The sequence below is a fragment of the Lissotriton helveticus genome, chromosome 8 (genome assembly GCF_964261635.1).
Source record: "Lissotriton helveticus chromosome 8, aLisHel1.1, whole genome shotgun sequence".
NCBI lineage: Eukaryota > Metazoa > Chordata > Amphibia > Caudata > Salamandridae > Lissotriton > Lissotriton helveticus.
Window position 1 is genome coordinate 1,484,100,722 of NC_136069.1, and position 23,771 is coordinate 1,484,124,492.

General features: G+C 39.7%; 1 protein-coding gene across 1 annotated transcript in view; it reads right to left on the reverse strand.

Moving 5' to 3' along the window:
- LOC144773916 (N-acetylated-alpha-linked acidic dipeptidase 2-like) overlaps positions 1-23,771 on the reverse strand; it is a 696,330-nt gene that overhangs the window by 66,563 nt on the left and 605,996 nt on the right. The window contains exons 15-16 of the mRNA XM_078658978.1: positions 9,549-9,640; positions 8,218-8,308 (exon numbers count right to left, since the gene is read on the reverse strand). Of these exons, the coding sequence (XP_078515104.1) occupies positions 8,218-8,308; positions 9,549-9,640 (183 nt within the window). The remainder of the gene's footprint in view (positions 1-8,217; positions 8,309-9,548; positions 9,641-23,771) is intronic.

A 23,771-nucleotide genomic window follows, 5' to 3' on the forward strand; every position in this document is an offset into this window, starting at 1 on the left:
AAAAAACTTCAAACAAGCAAAGGATGGCAGAGATTGAGAGCGGATACAGAAAGGATGCCCAGAACCATAGCAATGAATGAAAAACAAGATGGCCGCGCCCGTTCACGACCGCGTGGGTAAGTTCGCGTGAGATTTCCCCCGCGATCACACGCCAACTTGTACAAGGGAGCCGCACACTTTGCGAGATTACACATAGCGCCCGGAAACGGAATACGTCACGCAAACAAGATGGCCGCGCCCATGTACGACAGCTAGGGTAACTTCGATTCGTTGCACTACAAGCCGCTCGCGAAAACGCAAAAAACCACGGGAACTAACACGCCGCAAAAAACAAATCGCATATTCGCACGAATTCGCGGTTTCCGAATACGATCTCGCGCAAATTCGCGCTCCGCGAATCGCGCGAAATTGCAGAAAACGATTTTTGCAAAACTGAAAGCACTCAGCAGGTGCAAAAGTTCAAGCTCATCATTAGTAACCATTCCCTGTAGTGCTTTCTGAGGGCCCCCTCCAGAGTTCAGTTGCCTACTTGCAACTATTCTATGACCCTGCTCTGACCCTCACAGCGGGCTCAGAGAATAGCTACAAGTATGCCACAAAGGTCCGGTTAAAAAAAATTACACTGCAACAGAAAACAATTACAGATAAGGAAGCAGGTGCCAGACTGGAAGTTCAAATTCAGTGACACATTAATCAGCCCCTAATTCATTCATGTCAGTTGAGGCAGGGCAGGTGTACTAACGAATTTTGCAAAACTGAAAGCACTTAGCAGGTGCAAAAGTTAAAGCTCATCATTAATCAGGAAGCACTTACAGCTAAGGAAGCAGGTGCCATCTCAAATCCATTAATCAGCCCCAAATTAATTCATGTCAGTTGAGGCAGGGCAGGTGAGCTTTTCCCCCCATAATCTACAGTGATGAACCAGAGGGTGGCAGTGATGAACCAGAGGTGGCATGGGTGAACCAGAGGGTGGCAGTGGTGAAACAGAGGGTGCTGTGATGAACCAGATGTAGAAACAACATGGTCGCGACCGTTGCGACCCGACAAGTAAGTTCGCGTTTGCAAACTGGTAAAAAACCCTCGCGAACGGGCAGAAACCCTTGCGAACACACAAAAAAAAATGCAAATTCGCGAAAGTTCGCGAATTTTGCGGGTTGCAAATACCCAAATTCGCGAATTCGCAAAATTCGCCCATACTTAATGTAAATCCATTTTAGATGCTTATAATAATTTACTACCATTTGCTAAACTTTCTAATATGGAATTCTATCTAAGCCTTTTAAGTAGATCATGTCATATTGCATCCAAAGTTTTTTTTTTAAACTCACCATTACTTCAACCCTTTTTGTTAACTTAGCCCACAGATCGTCTTCGGACTTAGATAATCCTTCTGCTATGCAATCGAAATCAAATTGGTTGCGTAACATTACAGTGTGCTTCCCTGCTACTCTGATACAAACTAATATACACCTGCTATGCACATCTTTTTGGTGTCCAGCTAAAGTGTTTAAGGTGAAACTAACTGACACACCAAACTGCTGGCACTGTAAAACACATTTGGGAAGTTTGCAGCATGTACTGTATGATTGTCCTGTTATTTCTTACCTTTTGGATAGAAGTATGAGATATTATTTTACAGATTTTTCAACTACAAGTTCCTTTATAAATTAACATACTTATCAATAAAGCTCAAGCCTTTTCACATTTACTAACTAGTGATTCTAAGCTTTTTGACTTTTTCATATCTACATCAGTTAAATTAATCACTCCCAACTGGAAAGATGCAAGCTTACTATTTGGTAAAGTTTGGTGGAATTGCATAATTTTTCTACGATGTGATCAATATTCACTATTATGTCCCCGTTATGATTCTACTGTTCCTAATGCTAACATAGTTTACGCTGGACTCTTATACATACACAACTCTAATGTATTATAAGTCTACAATATCTTAGTTCTTCAGTTCATATTGTAGCCATATACATGTTTTTTTCTTTCATAAATTATTAGTTCACAATATTTTATAATATGAATATGTAAATTATTGTTATTATGCTCTTTCATGATCTCCATGGATTACTTCTTATAACTAGAGTGCTAATTTCTGTAGGCTTATCAATGTTATACATGCAAATCTTCAGAAATGTTTTCATTCAACTAAAACTAATACTGTACCGCCCTCTGTGCTTGTAAAACGGACAATTTAGAGAAACCTTGTTGATTTGGAGTTCCTTATAACACTAGGTTTATTAGCAGTGGTAGCCAGAGGTGAATTGCCATTAAAATAAAAGTATAAACTTATACATTCATAGCTTTATTTTCATCTAAAGATATTGAAGGATTTGGAAAATGATTCTTACAGCATTTTGGTGTAATATGTGTTTATTTTCTCTGGAAAAACACTGCTAAAGAACCAAGACTAAAATCCACCACCAACAGTATGTGTCTTGTGTTACAGATGTGTCTATGTATATCTTTGTGTTTAGCTGTTTGGCATCTGGATGCTCATATTAGGTCAAATTTGAACTTCTTAAAAAAAGTATTAAAATTAATTAAAAAAAACAGAAAACCTATACATTATAAACAACTTAAACTCTGATGAGTGAAACAACTTAGATCTAAACCTGTGCTTCATAAAAATGGTACACCTGCCTGTAATACCTGCTCTACTCTTGAGGTTATTCATATAGGGTTAATTTTAGGCACCTTTCTCTCTTATCTTGTACTACTTTTCAAAAGGCAGATGTATGTATGCATATGTTTTCCTATCCTTGCCATAATGAGTGCCCTACAACAGTAGTGGTTCTTCTATTGGGGTGTTGAACCCCACGGTGAGTCACCAGGAGTGTTTATATTTAAAGTCCAATGTTTTGTGAAAATACTTGTTTCCTATGTTTACTGGCTGCTGCCTTAGTTTGGCAGGTAGGGCGTTGCAGCCAGGCAGGGTGGGGCCAATCCAGTGTTGATTGGCAATGGCAGCCTCAGGCAGCAGGGCCAAAGACAGGTTGGACAGATCTCGGACTCTGGCTAACCTGACATGCGCTTTTCAGGCCTCTCAAAATTGAAGAGGGAACACAGCGCAGACCTATAATCTCCTTTTTGAGTGTTTGGTTCACCTGCCCCAAACAATCCTTGCATTGTTCTCATGCAGCTTTAAATATAAACAGCATGAGAGCAAAGCCTGGGTTCTTTCTGGTGGTCAGGCTGGCTCGTCCCCTGGGGCTGTCCATACAAGGCAGTGCAGGGGCAGGAGAATTGAAGGACATCACCAAGTACTATGTGGCTTTATTTTGAAATGCATGCACTGGCAATGCTTTTCCTTTCCCCTTATGCACAGCATCAACTACTGTATTGTGCACAATGGAAGTGGAAGACAGCAGTTGCCATTTTTCTTGCACTCCAGCAGGTCCCACAGAGCACCTGCTAGTTACAGGAGGCCTGAGTTACTTACCAGGCCTGGCTGTTCTTCAGACTCAGCAGTCATTGGCACTCAGCATAACCCTGGCAAGTTATATGATTAAATAATAGAACAAAACCAATAATAGTTTCAGTAATAGTAACCAGAGCACATGGGATTAGAACTGTGCAGTGACAGAAACAGTCAAACCGTAACTATACCTGGTAGGTATGACCTCAGCCAGTTACCTTTGAAAAGATATTCTAAATTCAAGAAGTATGTTCGTTAAAGCCACAAATCAATTATACAACAATGTGATAATAACAGACTTTGTAATCTACACTAGAAATATATATATGTGAATCTGTTTTTATTGACACTCGTTCTAAATAATGTGTTCCCCACATTCATGTTCACAGCAATGTTAAACAACAATAAGGACTCTGCATACCGGGGGACTGTTCTCAAGTGCCCAAAATATGTGCTCGGACCCCTAAAACATGTTGAAACAGTTTGTTACCTGCTTCAATAGAGATTATGGTGTTAAATGTGGCACAACACTTGGATTACCATAATACAGTCAACAAAAACATACACCTAGCCCTAAGAGCCCATGTTTGCTGTGGCTGAAGACCTTCATCATCTCAAAAATGCTCTGACACATGGCATTTTGGTCCTGTTTGCAGTAAGACAAGGAATTACTGAAATAAGAGAAAGTTCAGGGCCTAAGCACCTCCATTGATCAGAAGAGATGAGCTAGGAGTGTCTTAGGATGTCCCCAACCACAGGATGGCTATCCTAAGAACACTGCTGGACTTGCAAAAAGATACTAGATGGACTAAACCTGCTGCACTTGGCTTCTGTGATCTTTGAGAATCATCTCAAGGGTTTGGACCACCTTCCACTTACTGACAAACACAGTGCCTCTGATTGCTCTCCCGGAGGTCCCAGGGGCCTTGGATATGTATACCAGTGAATGAATAGGCACCAAAAGACATTTGGGAACTTTTTCAAAACTTTTGCACCAGGGTTCCGGAGCTTCAAGGGGCTGAGAAAAGTGTTCGACTGGCAGGTGCATGGCATCAGATTGAATGTCCGGTTTTGCCCGTGAGTACAAGAGTTTCCCCTCAGAAAAATGACAAAGTCCTTTTTCACATTAGGATTTGAAGCTTTTTCATATGATAAGACAAAATTAGTTTTAAAGTCTGCAATTTTCCCTTCTATATTTCAAAAGTTCTTCTGTATTTCCCCCCGAACATTTATACCACACCACTCTAAAGAGTCACCAGCCGACAGTGCCCAACACCAACTACTGGCACACGTTTTTGAAGTTATTCCTAGTACAGACCTGTCAAAAAAGACTTAAATCCAAAGGATGTTAGAGAGGCTATGATGGTATTGTTGGGGAAAAAAGTAAGCACACAAACGTCTGCAAGTAGATATAACAAGTTCTGACCACCTGTTGTACTGAATACTGATATTTAGTATAAATAAAATTGGTATACAAAGCTAGGGGTGTAAGGGTTTGTAGGGGAGGAGGCATACTCCAATGCCATCTGTAACAAATGAGGAACTGGAGTTTATGCTCAACAGGGATTACCCCAAGTAATCTAAACAATATTGGTGCTACATACAAAATTGACCTCCCATGCCACCACAAAGCATATTGTTTACCAACTCCAGACACCCCCACAAGTGAATACTGCACATTTTATTAAGTAATCTGTTCAACATAGAAATGTCCAGTTGACTCCTTCTAATAGCAGTATCTACCTGGTTGATCTTTTGGGTAATTGCAGTGATAGTGCCAAACAATCTGGCACAGAAATCAAATGTGTGAGTTGCAGAGCACAGGGGGAGATTTGGTTAATGAATGCTCTGCTTTAAAACAAGTCTTCAGGAGACCCAAGTACTCAAGAAGCACTGCAGGCTGGCACAATATTTCCAGTATCTTAAACTTTATTGGGTGGAACACTGGGCACAGGAACATGATGCAGCTTTGATAACTTTCATAGACGCAAGAGCCAATGTCTTTCTCTTTCAGGAGATCCATCTTCCATTTAATCAATAGAACCTAGTTTGTTAGAAGAGTCTAATCATAAACCTCTTCTGAATTGGGGCTGCCTGTTACAATTAGACAGGGAGCAACTTTGACTCTCAGTCAGAAAAACTTGGATAGAAAATAAACGTGGGCTAGAACTGTCTTGGAGCACTGAAAGGGAACTAACATTACATTTGCTAGCTTGTACCACTTGAAGATAGATGATCCTGCTGCTACTTAAGAGCTAAGTGTTGTTAGAGGCCACTATGTGAGTGGTGGTCACTGGAACAATATGTTCTTGGAGCAAGATCGTTCTGTTAGACACTGCTGGCAAACCCTTCTGTGGATGGTTTTAACTCAGATGATTTGCAGGACACCTGGCATAGATTATATCCATCAGAGCATGGTTATGTTTTAAACTCTCACATTTACCTGTAATAAATCTGCTTCAGGCAAATTCTAGTACTAGGTTGAAGGCCTTGTGGCATATATTAGCAGCAGTCATCAAAATCTCAATTCCTTAAACAGATATTCTGGTGGGTTATTGTGAAAAACTGCCTCGTTTTGATAAGTCAATAGACCCATCCACAAACATAGCATTACTTAAATGTTCCAAATGTTTTCTTTAGTAGCTAATCAGAGCAGCAAGTCAATGCCAAGAGAAATATGTTACCAGTAACAGCACAACTAAGCCAATGAATTGCGCTCCCCTGAATTTTGCTCATCTGAAGTGTTTTTTTCTGAACTGCGTCTCTCCAAATCAAACTCCTCTTGATTTAGAATGGAAGTTGTGAGTTTTCCTTACCGAGCTATTCTGTCAGGCTCTAAATTGAACCTTTCATTTCAGAGTCTTAGCTCTGGCCCTCTGTCTTCAGTACCCTTCTTCTACTGATATCTAGCTTTTTTTTATCAACATGTTGGTACTATATATCGATTCCAATCAACACCTAATGTATTATCTTTTTCAACTGAGAATATGCTTGGGTGCATTTGTTTCTCTGAACCCTGTCACTTTAGATCTGCTTCTTCAAACTCTCTGATTCACTTTCCCTGCCATTGCACAACACAAACCACTCATGTAATTTGTGATGTGTAGAGGACCCCCTCTCCTGCACAAATGTTGCCTTCTTACTAGCATATGTGCTTGACAGCTGGACTTGTAACTGGACTTAGTATCTTCCTCAACTCTAGAGCAAATATTTTTCATGCTTGAATTCACTTCCACTTCTCAGGAAGATTCTTGGATTCCATTCCTCCTACCCTAAGCTTTCCTTCTGCTACTTTAACTAAATCCCCCCTGCTACAATAATCTATGTATTTCTGGCAATCACATTGCTTCTTATTTTTCAACTCTCACTTATCTTATATTTCTCCTTATTTCTCCTCCACCCTGCCCATTACAACTTCTTCCAGCTGTGCTGTCACTTTTAGTTTTAGCCTAATGCAATTTCTGTGTTGTCTGATTTGCTCCCAAAGTCTCTCCCCGCTATCCTACCTGTTACCCTATGCTAAATCCCTGGTGAGTGACCCTCTATGGAGTCTACTGCCTCTTCTGCCCTCTGCTCACGACTACCAGACCTATTTGCTGCTTCTTCAAGCATTCACCTCCTTCTCTGAAGTATAATGGGAATCTTTATTGGGGAGTGGCAACCTGAACCCAAACTCAACCTTCTACAAGATCATTTATAGATGCTCATCATCGAGTGCAACCTTTACTGAAGCATGTGCATGCTCTCTCCTTAATCATTCTAGAACAACCAATCTATTCTTATTTGGACATTTCAATATCTGGTTTAGCAGGGAGTATTTATCCAACCCTAACAGGATAATTTAGACCCTGGTGAGTTGCCCGCGTTGTCAAAGCCTCTGCTCAGGACCACCAGTACTATTTTCTGCTTTGAAGTCTGAATGTTTGCCCAGTGAAGTGAGCAGGGAGCATGGGGAACACTGGGTAATTTCCCTAAATGGGACTACCATGCCTCCCGTGACAGTCCCAGGCAGGGAAATGTAGTGATGATACCCTGATTTAAATAGGGCTGGGTGAATCACTGACCTGGCAGCATTGTGTCGGATATACAACCCAGGTGACAGTCTCCTGCAGTGGAGCTAGCTGGGTCTCTGTTGGTGCAAATCCTTAGATCAGATTTGCCTTCCCTCCAGATGAGACAGGTGAACTGAACATTTGCTAATGCTTCTGCCCTGCCAAACTTAATGAGTCGCTAAATCTTTCATTACAGTTCTTCAGTCTATGCATCAGCACATCAACAATTCACAAGATCTAGCCATTTGTTTCATGTATCCTTAACATTATCTTCATAGCTGCGTATTTACTACTTTACATTTAACACTCTACTGCCTTACTCGGCTATCCTAAAGCAACATTTATGACAAAATGCAAACAACAAAAACAAGTTTACATTTCTAAAGAGCACAATGCTTAGAATGAAAAGCATGCATGTACTTCTAAGTAAAATAACATGGTAAAAAATAAAACATTTTCCTGTCTATATTTTAGAAACAAAATAGGAATCCCCATTCCTCTTGCCCCTGTAAAGCTTTTCCATGAATTAATATATAAGACATTGTTTATGTTATTGCTACTGATAGGTTACATACTAAACTTAAGGCCCAGTTCTTTCAACATTTTATAAGTAAAATAAAATGACAGATAACAAAACATCCTTTAGTACAAGTGTAGTAAATTCTCAAATCATTCACCACAAGGATACAAATGCATGCACCAATAAATAAATCTCAAATCAAACTGCAAATAACTTACTGAATTTTTACTATATCGAACTCTGCCAGCTGCAACACCCAATCGCTGAAAGTACGCTTCAAAGTCACTCCCAGATCCCAATTTGTTCATTCTGCATAAACAAACAAAAACATATATAACAGTAATATGCCACCAATACAAACAGAATAAATGTATGTGGTTTCTAATATTTTTTTTTTTGTTAAATGCTTTACTCCCCATATAACCTGACACATGAGTGGTCACACCAGAAATCATACATACATGGTCACTAAAAAAATATTGATATAAATTTGCATGTAAATAAAATGGTAGAAATAAATGAATTTTGAATGATAAGCATGTGAAAGATTTAGAACAACATTTGTAAAAAAACAGTCAAGGCTAAGTCAGCTATAACTGTATTACTACTGACTCCTTGAATGCCCCATCTAGATACACCAAAAAAGAAAATCAGAAGTAATACTAAAAATGAACACACAAATTATGCAAGGTGCTCATAATTTTGTCCTATAAAAGTCCATTTAAGAGAACTATTCCCTGCTTTTTAGTTTCAAGAGGAAAGCTAACTGGTGTAGTTTGTTGTTTAACTGAGAAACATATGCGACCCTGAGTTTTGAATCTGGGCCAGTTGCTGCAGTTATGCTTCCTTTCAAAATATTTACATTATATCTGATTTGTTGAAAAGATAAAAAACAACTATTACAGTGAAAAAAAATCAAAACCTTAAAAAGTAAACACTTTTGTGAGTTTTGGGTATGGTTGCCTGCATATCCAATAAAATATCGAAATATTATAAAAGGCAATAAGTTTATGTAACAGTTTTGGCAAAACATTCATTCCGTCTACTTTCACCCATAGGACATCTATATGTTCATGAAAATAAAATGCACACATTTCTGCTAACATAGTTAGCACACTTAAAAAGGTGAATGATTTACTATGTCAAATTTGCCTACCAGCAAAAATTGTGTATAGAAATCTTTTAACATTCAGCACATTTAACAATTTTGCCAATGTTGTAATACACTTCTAACCCTTACAAAACACGCTTTTTTTGCCCATTTTTCATCTCGTCTTATGTTTGTCAGTTTCACCGAAATGCCATTAAGTTACGGGAGGCAGTCATACCAGTCTGGGTAAGACATAGCAGCATTCAGGTAAGCCATGTATCAATAAAACAGTATCAATGCAGCTGACAGACTCAGGTATAAATATTTTTTAAATCTGGCACACCATAAAGGTTAAATTTTCTTCACAATCCACTTCGATTGACAAAGAAAAAACAATCAGTAAACAAAGTACTTAAAAAAAATCAGTATGTAATGTTCAGTAAAAGAATGCAACCTCACCTGGGAAGATCTTTATTTTCGGGGGAAGGAGACGTTTTAAGCCAACTTTCATACAGAGATTTTCCTTCAGAATCTTCATCTGGACTTGCAATCTGAAAAAAAAGAAAATAGCATGTAATGCACTAAATGGTTAATCTCACGGTATTGGTGCAAGCTTCAACTGAGCTTTATGACCCACATGTCAGGGTATGATGGATACCATAGCCGGAAAGATCAAACATTTAAAACCAATCTGATAGGGTCCACAGTGTAAAGAAAACATAAGGGTGCATGAGATATCCAGCTATTTCAAGGCTTTTAAGATTCTAAAACGTTTTCGACGTTCTAGAATTAGAAGCCAGATAGTCCAACTACTCCATCAACTGCAGTCCGATTAGAATATACCTTTGTAGCAATGGAATCCCACAAATACTGCCAAACTAAATAAAGACCAGATATGTCGTTGAGTCCCTCCCTTCACAACCTAAGCCCAGATGGAGATTTCTATGCGGTTTTCTGTGATATATATATATATATATATATATATCCGTTATATACAAATGAATATTGTTTCAACTATTAACTGCAATATAATGATGACAATACTCCTACAACCTTTCATTTTCATGGGTGTCCGCTATAATGGTATTGTTCCAATATGGCCGTAATATTGGACTTGGTTTCTTAGTCCTTTGTTTATGTTTTGCACAAGGAAGTGATACGTGTAACTTTATTTAATGTGTATGTGGGGAACACAAATCACCCGTGATCAAGCCGAGTGTTCGGTGAAACGCGTTGGGCTGGTTCCATTGTTTGTCATGCTGGAAATTAATTATGGCATATGAAACATGAACTTCTGGTGATTTAAATGGTGAATGTGCTGGAGAAGAGTGCATTGCGCAACTTTGAAAGCGTTTTGTGAAACTTTATATATATATATATATATATATATATATATATATATATATATATATACATACCCATATATATATATAGATGTAGAGGTATACTTAGAATCAAAATAGAAACAAAAATATTCCGCAACAAAACGGCGGGTAACTCAGCATTACACTCATCTAGCTTCCACCCCAGACACCTAATATAAAGCATTCCCTAAGGGGAAATGCTTAGATTAAAAAGAGTGTGTAGCAACCGAAAAGATCTACAATTAGCCCAACAAGCCAGTAGAAAGAGATTTTTGGATTGGGGGTATTCCAGAAAAACACTAGATGCAGCCATCAAAAAAACGATCTAGACCGATCCAACCTATTAATACCAAAAAACAAAGACAGTGACAAAAACAATGGTCAAAAAGAAAATCCAATGAAATTGAGACTGATTTTGGAATTTAACAAACAAGATAAAGCACTTAGAAACATCATGAAAAAAACTGGCCTATAGTTCAAAGTGACCCAGTTATAGGAGCCACTCTACCTCACAATTTAGGCATTATATATAGACGAGCGCCATCTATGAGCAACTGTCTGGTGAAGAGTAGTCCAGAAACATTAAAACATCACACGTGCCTGATGCAACAAAATGGTTTTGTTAAATGCAAAAGTTGCAAGGCATGCCAATATGGTATTAACAAGACCCCATATAGCCCACCACTGGGCAAAAGGGAAAAGAAAATCACTAAACCCTTACATTGCAAAACAGATCATGCAATTTATGTGTTGGAATGCTCCTGCAATATTAAATATGTAGGGTGCACAAAATTACAGGTAAATAAAAGAATCCTAAAAGAAGCCCATACGGGCCATAGTTATCCAAGACCCAACCTACCCAGTTGCTCGCCACCTTAAAGATGTACATCATAACAACCTGGACCACTTAACATACTATCTAATCGTCGCAGTACCCATAAACATAAGGGGAGGGGAGCGGGAACAGAGAGGGAACCCTTGGAAAACTTTAAACCAGACATATTCTAGATCTCAACTGTAAGTCTCCCGGGCCCTCAATACAACAGAATATCTGTTTACTTGCCTATACTAGAACAATATATCCTCCTCTCTCCATAACAGATTAACACTATAAACATTTACACAGATTTTTTATATAATAATTGTGGAATAAAAACGAACTTTTAACTTCTACTTTAAACCAATGTAAAATGTATTTAGATACAGAGATTTTAAATTATATTTTCTTGTATCAGCAATGGTTTTAGACGTTTTTTCATTACAATTATGTATGTAATTTTATGATAACTATCTATGGAATTTTGTGCTTACTTGCAGCATAGGAAATGTATAAATAAAAATTACGAACCTAACAACAGAAGGCTGCCTGCCCGACCTAAACCATATCAATAGTTGTGTTTTAATTACATTTAGTACCATTTTTGCACTTTATAGGTAGTAACGCACCGGCGGCGTACAAGTGACGCACAGCCTCATAAATGAGGCCCTATGTTTTTACTCTCTATACTTTGTCACCAATTACACTATGCACTTGTCACTTTAAAAAGAAAAAATACCTAGGCAGCGCTGTCATGTGGTGAAAGTCCAGCTGGACCTAATCGCATAATGGCCGACTAAATAAAGAAGTATCTACTCTGCGCCTGCTTCCAACGAAGGATTGATATTACAGCAAGCGGAGAATCTGTATATATATATATATATATATGAAATGAAATGAAAAAGAAACTTAATTAAGCGCACTGCGGCCGAGCGGCTTCCTGGCGCTGGGGGGGAAAAAACGGATTCTACACTGCAACCGGAAGGACTAACCGGGGAAGGCCTGGAGAAAAAGAAAAGTTTTTAATGCCTTTCGGAAAGCTGGGTAGGAGGGGATCGATCGAATGGATAATGGAAGACTATTCCAGAACTGAGGGGCCAGAACCGAGAAACGGGTGCCACCGGTGCGGGCTTTACGGTAGCGGGGGACTTGAAGAAGAAGTTGAGAAGATGAGAGAAGGGTGCGAGAGGGAGTGTAGGGAGTGATCAGAGAAACGATAAAAAGAGGGGCGGAACGAGTGAAGGCTAAAAAAGCTAGGCAGGCTAATTTAAAGGAGGAACGAAAGCGTACAGGAAACCAGTGAAGGGACTTGAGAACGGGCGTGACGTGGGAGAATTTGGGGAGGTGAAAAATAAGCCGGGCGGCCTGATTTTGGATGGCCTGAAGCCGGCGCATCTCAAAAGCGGGGATGCCAGAATAGAGGGCATTCCCGTAGTCGAGGCGAGAAGTGATAAGGGCTGTAATGATAGATTTGAGGGCATCGGTGGAAAAAAAACGGGAGATTTTGCGAATGAGACGGAGGGATAGAAAACAAGATGAGATTACAGAACTAACTTGGGAGTGCATGGAGAGGTCATTACTGACCTTGATGCCTAAAGTGCGAGCAGAAGGGACTGGAAGAGGGGGGTACCGAGAGAGAGGGGCCAGTAAGCAGGGGACCAGGGATTGGAGGAACCACCAGTGGGCCACGCCCACTGAGGCACGGTATTTGAATTTCGGTAGTTTCCGCCAAAACTGCTCTGCTACTTCACTCGAGTCCTGTGCCCCTGATGAAGTGGACTACGAAACGCGTTGGGCTGGACTATTGATTTGTGGACAAAGTTCCTTACATGCTGCAACTCTCCTGAATAAAACAAATTTGGCATATTACCTACCAGTGGTGTGGCATCTTCCATCAGCAGGCAACTTTTGTGGTTGATATTAGCGGCTGGCCTGAGCCGCGGCAGAGGCTCCGATGCTCTTGCAGCATTCCTGTTGATCCGTCAACCTGCGGATTAACTTATGGCACTGGTGCCGTTTTGGAGGGGATTCGAAGCTGTGGCAAGGACAGCAACTTAATGCCACGATCCACTGGGATTTTTAACTTTTTGAATAGTTCGAGTGAGTAGCAGGCAACTCACTGGAGAAGGAAAGCGGGACTACCAATACCAGCAGGCCATCGAGTGTGGGCCACGCCCACTGAGGCACGGTATTTGAATTTCGGTAGTTTCCGCCAAAACTGCTCTGCTACTTCACTCGAGTCCTGTGCCCCTGATGAAGTGGACTACGAAACGCGTTGGGCTGGACTATTGATTTGTGGACAAAGTTCCTTACATGCTGCAGCTCTCCTGAATAAAACAAATTTGGCATATTACCTACCAGTGGTGTGGCATCTTCCATCAGCAGGCAACTTTTGTGGTTGATATTAGCGGCTGGCCTGAGCCGCGGCAGAGGCTCCGATGCTCTTGCAGCATTCCTGTTGATCCGTCAACCTGCGGATTAACTTATGGCACTGGTGCCGTTTTGGAGGGGATTCGAAGCTGTGGCAAGGACAGCAACTTAATGCCACGATCCACTGGGATTTTTAACTTTTTGAATAGTTCGAGTGAGTAGCAGGCAACTCACTGTAGAAGGAAAGCGGGACTACCAATACCAGCAGGCCATCGAGTGTGGGCCACGCCCACTGAGGCACGGTATTTGAATTTCGGTAGTTTCCGCCAAAACTGCTCTGCTACTTCACTCGAGTCCTGTGCCCCTGATGAAGTGGACTACGAAACGCGTTGGGCTGGACTATTGATTTGTGGACAAAGTTCCTTACATGCTGCAGCTCTCCTGAATAAAACAAATTTGGCATATTACCTACCAGTGGTGTGGCATCTTCCATCAGCAGGCAACTTTTGTGGTTGATATATATATATATATATATATATATATATATATATTAACTGAAAAAAACATAGGTTTCAGGACTTATATAGTTAGGAATGATGTCTAATGATGTCATTTGAGATGTCATCAGTGATGTCACTGACCATGTCATGAATGATCTAATATGTGACATCATCAGCAGTGGATTGCGGGTGCGCGAAATATAGTTAGTACAACTAACTATATAGGAGCAATTTCATTGGTTTTGTATGAGTAAAATGTCAAGCTAACGATAACACCACTAAAACTTATAGTTTTTTGAGTGAATTTCAAAGGTTTTTTAAAAACTAATTCCTAACTATATAACTCCTGAAACCTATGGTTTTTTTCAGTGAATTTCAAAGGTTTTTTTAAGAGCTAATTCCTAACTATATAAGGCCTGAAACCTATGGTTTTTTCAGTGAATTTCAAAGGTTTTTTAAATGCTAATTCCTAACTATATAAGGCCTGAAACCTATGGTTTTTTCAGTGTTTAAAAAAAAAAATTGATTGGTTAACTGGCTTATTAAGTGTATCTTAGTGAATACATATATTAGCGAGTAATGTTTAAATATTTAAATATATGCATGAGTGATGTAATATGTGACGTCATCAGCAGTGCATTGCAGACGTGCAAGTTATAGTGAGTCCAACTAACTATAACGTGGGAATTTCAATGGTTTTATGCGAGTAAAATTTACAGCTAACTATAACTGGTGTGAAACCTATGGTTTTTTCAGTGAATTTCAAAGGTTTTTTAAATGCTAATTCCTAACTATAACTGGTGTGTAACCTATGGTTTTTTTCAGTGAATATATAGATATATAGAATTTCTATGGCAAAATGAAACCCCTCATTTTGTTCCTTTTCAAATTAAATGTATTAAGTGTTACCACTTTATTCCAATCAAGATGACTTCAGGTGTGCCATACTTTTGTCATAAGTAAGACTGTTAGCGTTCTAGTTGTTCTTTAGAACACTCTGGGACATTCTGTCATTGGGCTATAGTTGGGCTACATCTGGCTGATATTTGGGCTACATTTGGGCTCTTTTGTCTCTGGTGGCCATCTTGGGAGACTGCATATCAGAATTTTTTTAATGAAATATAAGAGGATTTGAGAAGTCACTCAAAATGTGCCCTAATTTTTCTTTCTTCAGCACTAATCATAATTTCTATGGCAAAATGAACCCCCTCATTTTGTTCCTTTGCAAATTAAATGTTTTAAGTGTTAACACTTTATTCCAATCAAGATGACTTCAGGTGTGCCATACTTTTGTCATAAGTAAGACTGTTAGCGCTCTAGTTGTTCTTTAGAACACTCTGGGACATTCTGTCATTGGGCTATAGTTGGGCTACATCTGGCTAATATTTGGGCTACATTTGTTTTTTTTTTCTCTGGTGGCCATCTTTGGGCTACATTGGGCTACATTGGGCTACATTGGGCTACATTTGGGCTCTAACATATATATAGCCCAATGTAGCCCAATATATATTTTTTCAAAGTTAATTTTCGTAAAAACCACTGGAGCACATATCTTGAGACATAGCAAAGGCACATCGGGCTACCAGTCCCTACAATTTTGCCAAGTTTGGTGGAAAACCATTCAGCCGTTCGGGCTAAAAGTGAGTCCAACCGCCCTATGGAAATTAACATGGGGAAAACACGTTTTGGGACCCCCCTTTTATCTTGGCCCCTGAGTGACAAATCCCCCCAAACTTTCAGGGAAGGAGCGGAGCGCCGCGAGGCAAAGTTGAGGAAAATTTCAGGAAGATTCCTCAACAGGAGCCAAAGTTATTCCCAATAGAATGTTGCGATTTCCCTATGGAAAACAATCCTAACTATATATACCTACTGGCTATCGCCAGTAGGTAATATATATATATATATATATGAATCTGTATGTATATATATATAACGGCAGGAACTTGGAGCTGGATATATATATATATATATATATATATATATATATATATATATATATATATATATATATATATATATATATATATATATATATATATATGAATCTGTATATATATATATATATATATATATATATATATATATTACCTCCTGGCGATAGCCAGTAGGTATACATAGTTAGGACCTAGCTACCATAGGAAATCCGCAACATTCTATTGGGAATAACTTTGGCGCCGGTTGAGGTATTTGCGTGTAATTTTCCAAAATTTTGGCCAGCTCCGCTGCGCTCCTTCCCTGAAAGTTTCCGGGGCATTCGTGAAGTGGGGGCTGAGAAAAAAGGGGTGTCCCAAAACGTGTTAATTTCCATAGGACGTTCTGACAAGGCTACAGCCCGAACTGCTGAACGGAATTACACCTAACTTGGCAAAATTGTTGGGACTGGTATGCAGAAGTGCCTTTGCTATATTTGGTGAAAATTGCTCCAGTGGTTTTTATGAATTGTTGGCAGCCATCTTGTGACCAATATACATGATAGCACCTCATTAAAAAGCATTGTAGTTAATAGAGGGTTTTAGGACTTTAGTTACATTATAAATCATTTGTTGATGGTACCATACTCATTTTAGGAATTGTGGTGTGTTCTAAGGTGATTTTACCATGTGATGTCATCAGTGATGTCATTTTAGATGTCATCAGTGATGTCACTGACCATGTCATGAATGATGTAATATGCGACATCATCAGAAGTGGATTGCGGGTGCGCAAAATATAGTTAGTACAACTAACTATATAGGAGCAATTTTAATGGTTTTGTATGAGTGAAATGTCCAGCTAACTATAACACCCCTAAAACTTATAGTTTTTTGAGTGAATTTTAAAGGTTTTTTAAATGCTAATTCCTAACTATATAAGGCCTGAAACCTATGTTTTTTTCAGTGAATATATATATATATATATATATATATATATATATATATGTATATAGTGAAAAAAGACAGATGCCACCTTGCCGAACTAATCACAAAATTTTTAACATGGACCCATTAGCTCCTATTTTACAGCGTTTTTAAAAACAACGACTAGACAATATTTAGGCATGACATTTCACTTCTCTATCAAAACGGCAATTAAATACTGAATTCATCACATTTGACTGACATTTCCTCTGGCAGTCATACAGAAAAAAATCTTTTAAAATAAATATACTCATAAACAAAGAGGCAAGAAGTACAATTCCTCAACCTTTCTGGCAAAACTTAAATCTATCATGCACCAAGAACTTGAGGAAGTAATAATCGGAAATTATTACTCTCTATTGGGTCCCATATTATGTGATAAAAGTGCCATCACCCACTAATAGCGCCATGCTTTGGCATAGTGCTGCTACTACATACCTTGTGTAACCATCAACAGGGTTGGAGCAATGATTTTTTTACCAATCAATCACAATAGAGTTAAAGTGACTCACGGTTCAATGTATAGTTAAAACAACCTTAGGAGCATCCACTCATAAGTAAATCTAATTTATTCTGGGTCTCCTAGGTAGGGTTAAAACACCAAGTGATGGTCTCGGGATAATATCACTCTACCATCTCTCCAAACTGTCTGTCTACATGTTTCAGCCAATCCTCAGCCAGCACGTAGGGCCGGGGTCCTTCTTCAGGACTAGGTATCCCTGAATTCACTGTCACTGTCAGTCAGTCCCGCTCGTTATTGAACTATGAAATGATATCCCGCAGCGACCTTAATTGTCACCTATATTCCTGATCCAGGATTTTTCTGTAAATGAAAAAAACTACATTGTCAATCACATACATCAAGAGGGTGAATGTATGCAATACACACAGTCAAACATACAAATTGTGATCTGATATTCACTACACTAATCATGCCATGCACTCCTATTATTTCAATGTGTAAAAACACTTCAAAATCGTGAGGCGTCTCTAAACAAACTTGTGAGAACATAGCTGAAGTCACAGGTAATATTGAGGGCATAAGTTACCCTGGTTTCTGTACGCTATCTTTGAAGCCGGAGTGGGAGCAGGGCCATATATTCACAAACTGTATAAACAATGTATAAATGTTATTGTTAGACCTGACACATTCGTGTGGGTTTCCACTGTATTTTTGCAATTGCCTCCTGTGTTTTTGCTGTATTTTGGACTTCGTTTTACTGGTCTAGATGCTTTGGGCACTTGGCCACCGCGGTTCAGCTCCAAATTGCAAGTGCTCCCTTTGTAAACTATTATATTCCATAATTGGCTATTTTGATTTACTAGTAAGTCCCTACTACACTGCACTGTGTGCCCAGGGCCTGTAAATCAAATGCTGCTGGTGGGCTTACAGCACTGATTGTGCCATCCACATAAGAAGCCTGTAAATGAAACTCAGGCCTTCCATTGCAGTGCCTGTGTGCAGTCTTGTACTGCCATGTCGACTTCGCAAGTACACCCACTTGCCAGGCCTTAACCTTCCCTTTTTAGGCCTCGCCCTGGCGAAAGCGCGCGAAGCGCGTTCTCGCCGCGAGACCTATAGTCGCCAGCTCTGCTTACAACGAGGCAAGAGGAGACAAGAGATGGGGCAGCCTCCCATAATCGGATCAGGTAGCGCGTGCGTTCACCATCTCCTGTCTCCTTAGCCTCCAACACACACAGGCACATCTCCCCCTGCCTTCGCACGTGCACACACACACACACACACACAGACACACACACACGAGCGCACCTAAACGCATGCACACACAGGAGCACACACATACAGATGCACACCACACCTCCCCCCCGCCGCCCCCGCCCCCACACACACACGAGCGCACACACGCACACATACTGAGAGACCACCCCCCCAACTAACCCCACTCACTGCATCGGCACCACTCCGGACTCTGCAGCCTCCGCGGCGCTCTCCCTCGGGCATGGGAGCCCCGTGTTACCACTGCTCCTCTCTAGGCCAGCCACTCCATGGGTGCGTGCTTCAGAAGACGGAAGTCCCGCCCCACAACAGGTTTCGGTTTCGCTCACGTCTTGTTTTATAGATATTTTTGGTCTGGTTAGAGTGTAGTTTGCAAGCGTTGTATTTTAATGTTGTGCCCGAGTAAGTGGTAAAATCTCTTCTATTGTTTCTCGCTGTACAGTATTTTTTCACTTTCAGCTCTTATAGCAATACACTGTTTCACAATTAAATCCCCCACCCCTTGTGTGCAGCACTTTAACTATTATTTGAATCATTTGAACCCAGATTAAAGATATTTTTTCAAATGGAAATGCGATATGCGGACCTGACACATTTAGTGCAGGGATATAATCCGAAGTCCTCGATATATCAGTGAGTCTGGGGAGGTTAATTCTGCACCCCTGAAGACAACGATACTGAGGAGATAATGACCTGAGACTGTAGAATTAACAGGGAAAACGGCCTGAATCTGGAGACTTCCCAGATTAATGTGGAAAAAGCGGAAATCCATAATTCTGTCTCCGGTTCCCTCTAACCATTCCTTGTCTCCACCATGCCCCCTCCTCCCCCCAATAGATTGTCCCAGAGAATGCTTACATTTCTGGTAGGAACAAGACAGATTTGTAGTTACCTCATAACCCCCGATGGATCTATGCATCTCATAATAACCCCTGGATAATGAGTGCTAAAGTGTTCAGTGGCTTGTTGTCCATGATCTTCACTTCTCCGTGCTGGTTTTTGTACATCGTGTCATGAGGGACTCAGTGGAAAATGAATAAAACCCGAGACAGAGCACGGCTGACCTCCTTAATGCCATTCCTTCGCACTTCCTGCCCTGCCTCGTCTATCGGCACCGCCCAATCACACGTTCTATTTTAAACTGCCATCGGGTTAGGGACTGCAGAGATATGGGCAGAATGTTCTCGGAATCATTTGAAGATAGTATTCTTACACTACAGCTGTGGATAACATTGCAATGAAACTGTTCTCTTTATTTAACACCCTGCCTTGAAATCCTTCTCTTATAACGGCATTGGGGGTGGTTTGGTCTTACCGTGGTACACCACAGCGAGCCTTGTTGACTATTTATCATTGCGCCAGCCAGCCTGCATGCAAGGTACTGCCATGTACTGCTTGGAACATGACCCTGTGACCAGAGACTCTAATTTGAACTCCATCACCTAGGAGACGGCCCTCTGGAGCAAGGTAAGTGAACACCACTTCCGCATCGAGGTCAGCCCCGCTGACACTTGCTGTGAGTGGTTACTTTCAAGGAGCAGCCGTGATTTGTCGGTTTGGGGTTAAAGCTTTCTTTCACACCCTTTTCACACCCTGCCAATGCTGTTGCCATCATCTCTCAGTTGCAGTGTATTTTTTTAAGTGTAGTGAATGGGGTTCCTGGCTGTTGACCAGCAGTTACGTCCATCCAGCAGTGGCCCTTTAGCTGACTTGAAAAGGGCTTGGGTGTCCCATTTAAGCAATTATTTTTTGTTCTCTACTTTATATCAATGCAGGTGATGTGAGGTTGTTTCCTCACTGTTGATTTAGGCCTCTGATTCAGAGCCATGATTAACTCCTGGCCATGCAGAGCTGTAATTTGTTTTTTTTACGCAGAACTTTGGCAATGTTTATCAAATCCTATTTTTATTTATTCATAGCTTGATTTATTTAATTAGCTTCAACTCCACCCAGCAGAGTTTCCATATCACTGTACCGTGCATCATAAGACACCCAGTCTAAATAAATAGACCTGATGTCTATCTATCTAACGCCCTCACTCTATCACCCTCACTCTATCTATCTATCACCCTCACTCTATCTATCTATCGCCCTCACTCTTTCTATCACCCTCACTCTATCTATTACCACCCTCACTCTATCTATCGCCCTCACGCTATCTCCCCTCACTCTTTCGTCCTCATTCTATCTATCGCCCTCACTTTATCACCTTCACTCTATCTATCGCCCTCACTCTATCGCCCTCACTCTATCTATCTATCGCCCTCACTCTATCTATCGCCCTCACTCTATCTATCTATCTATCTATCTATCTATCTATCTATCTATCTATCTATCTATCTATCTATCTATCTATCTATCTATCTATCTATCTATCTATCTGCCTCTATCTATCTATCTATCTATCACCCTCACTCTATCTATCTATCTATCTATCTATCTATCTATCTATCTATCTATCTATCTATCTATCTATCTATCTATCTATCGCCCTCACTCTATCTATCTATCTATCTATCTATCTATCTATCTATCTATCTATCGCCCTCACTCTATCTATCTACTGCCCTCACTCTGTCTATCTATCTATTGCCCTCACTCTATCTATCTATCGCCCTCACTCTATCTATCTATCTGTCGCCCTCACTCTATCTATCTATCTATCTATCTATCTATCTATCTATCTATCTATCTATCTATCTATCTATCTATCTATCTATCTATCTATCTATCTATCTATCTATCTATCTATCTATCGCCCTCACTCTATCTATCTATCACTCTATCTACCCATCTATCTATTGCCCTCACTCTATCTATCTATCGCTCTCACTCTATCTATCCATCTGTCGCCCTCACTCTATCTATCTATCTATCTATCTATCTATCTATCTATCTATCTATCTATCTATCTATCTATCTATCTATCTATCTATCTATCTATCGCCCTCACTCTATCCATCTATCTATCTATATATCTATCTATCTATCGCCCTCACTCTATCTATCTATCTATCTATCTATCTATCTATCTATCTATCTATCGCCCTCACTCTATCTATCACCCTCACTCTATCTATTTACCGCCCTCACTCTATCTATCGCCCTCACGCTATCTCCCCTCACTCTTTCGTCCTCATTCTATCTATCACCCTCACTCTATCACCTTCACTCTATCTATCGCCCTCACTCTATCGCCCTCACTCTATCTATCTATCGCCCTCACTCTGTCTATCGCCCTCACTCTATCTGTCTATCTATCTATCTATCTATCTATCTATGTATCTATCTATCTATCTATCTATCTATCTATCTATCTATCTATCTATCTATCTATCTATCGCCCTCACTCTATCTATCTACTGCCCTCACTCTATCTATCCATCTATCGCCCTCACTCTATCTATCTATCTGTCGCCCTCACTCTATCTATCTATCTGTCGCCCTCACTCTATCTATCTATCTATCTATCTATCTATCTATCTATCTATCTATCTATCTATCTATCTATCTATCTATCTATCTATCTATCGCCCTCACTCTATCCATCTATCTATCTATATATCTATCTATCTATCGCCCTCACTCTATCTATCTATCTATCTATCTATCTATCTATCTATCTATCTATCTATCTATCTATCTATCTATCTATCTATCTATCTATCTATCTATCGCCCTCACTCTATCTATCTATCACTCTCACTCTATCTATCTATCTATCTATTGCCCTCACTCTATCTATCTATCGCCCTCACTCTATCTATCTATCTGTCGCCCTCACTCTATCTATCTATCTATCTATCTATCTATCTATCTATCTATCTATCTATCTATCTATCTATCTATCTATCTATCTATCTATCTATCGCCCTCACTCTATCCATCTATCTATCTATATATCTATCTATCTATCGCCCTCACTCTATCTATCTATCTATCTATCTATCTATCTATCTATCTATCTATCTATCTATCGCCCTCACTCTATCTATCTATCACTCTCACTCTATCTATCTATCTATCTATTGCCCTCACTCTATCTATCTATTGCCCTCACTCTATCTATCTATCGCCCTCACTCTATCTATCTATCTGTCGCCCTCACTCTATCTATCTATCTATCTATCTATCTATCTATCTATCTATCTATCTATCTATCTATCTATCTATCGCCCTCACTCTATCTATCTATCTATCTATCTATCTATCTATCTATCTATCTATCTATCTATAGCCCTAACTCTATCACCCTCACCCTATCTATCTATCTATCTATCTATCTATCTATCTATCTATCTATCTATCTATCTATCTATCTATCTATCTATCTATCTATCTATCGCCCTCACTCTATCTGTCTATCACACTCACTCTATCTATCTATCGCCATCTATCTATCTATCTATCTATCTATCTATCTATCTATCTATCTATCTATCTATCTATCTATCGCCCTCACTCTATCTATCTATTGCCCTCCCTCTATCTATCGCCCTCCCTCTATCTATCTATCGCCCTCACTCTATCTATCTATCGCCCTCACTCTGCCTATCTATCGCATCACCACAGCATCACTCAGCACCACCACAGCATCACTTAGAGTCACCACAACATCACTATGCGCTACCACAGCATCACTGAACGCCACAGCATCACTCGTCGCCACCACATCACTCAGCGCCACCATAGCATCAATCTATGCAACGATTCAACATCAACTGGTTCAAATATGTTCTCTCAATGTTTTAAGCTTTATTACAAATGTCACGAAAAGATGTTAATATTTCACTGAACATAATCTTCACAAAAGTTATTTACAAAAGTTTAAGCTATTGCCATTATAAATTACAATAACTTTTATTTAAGTATTAATTATTTACAAAAATGTAAAGCCATTGTTATTTGTAATATCAATACATCTAAGTCACGTAAATACAACACATATTGCATTACAAATGCTATAGGTGTCACATTTATGAAAGTTAAAACTATT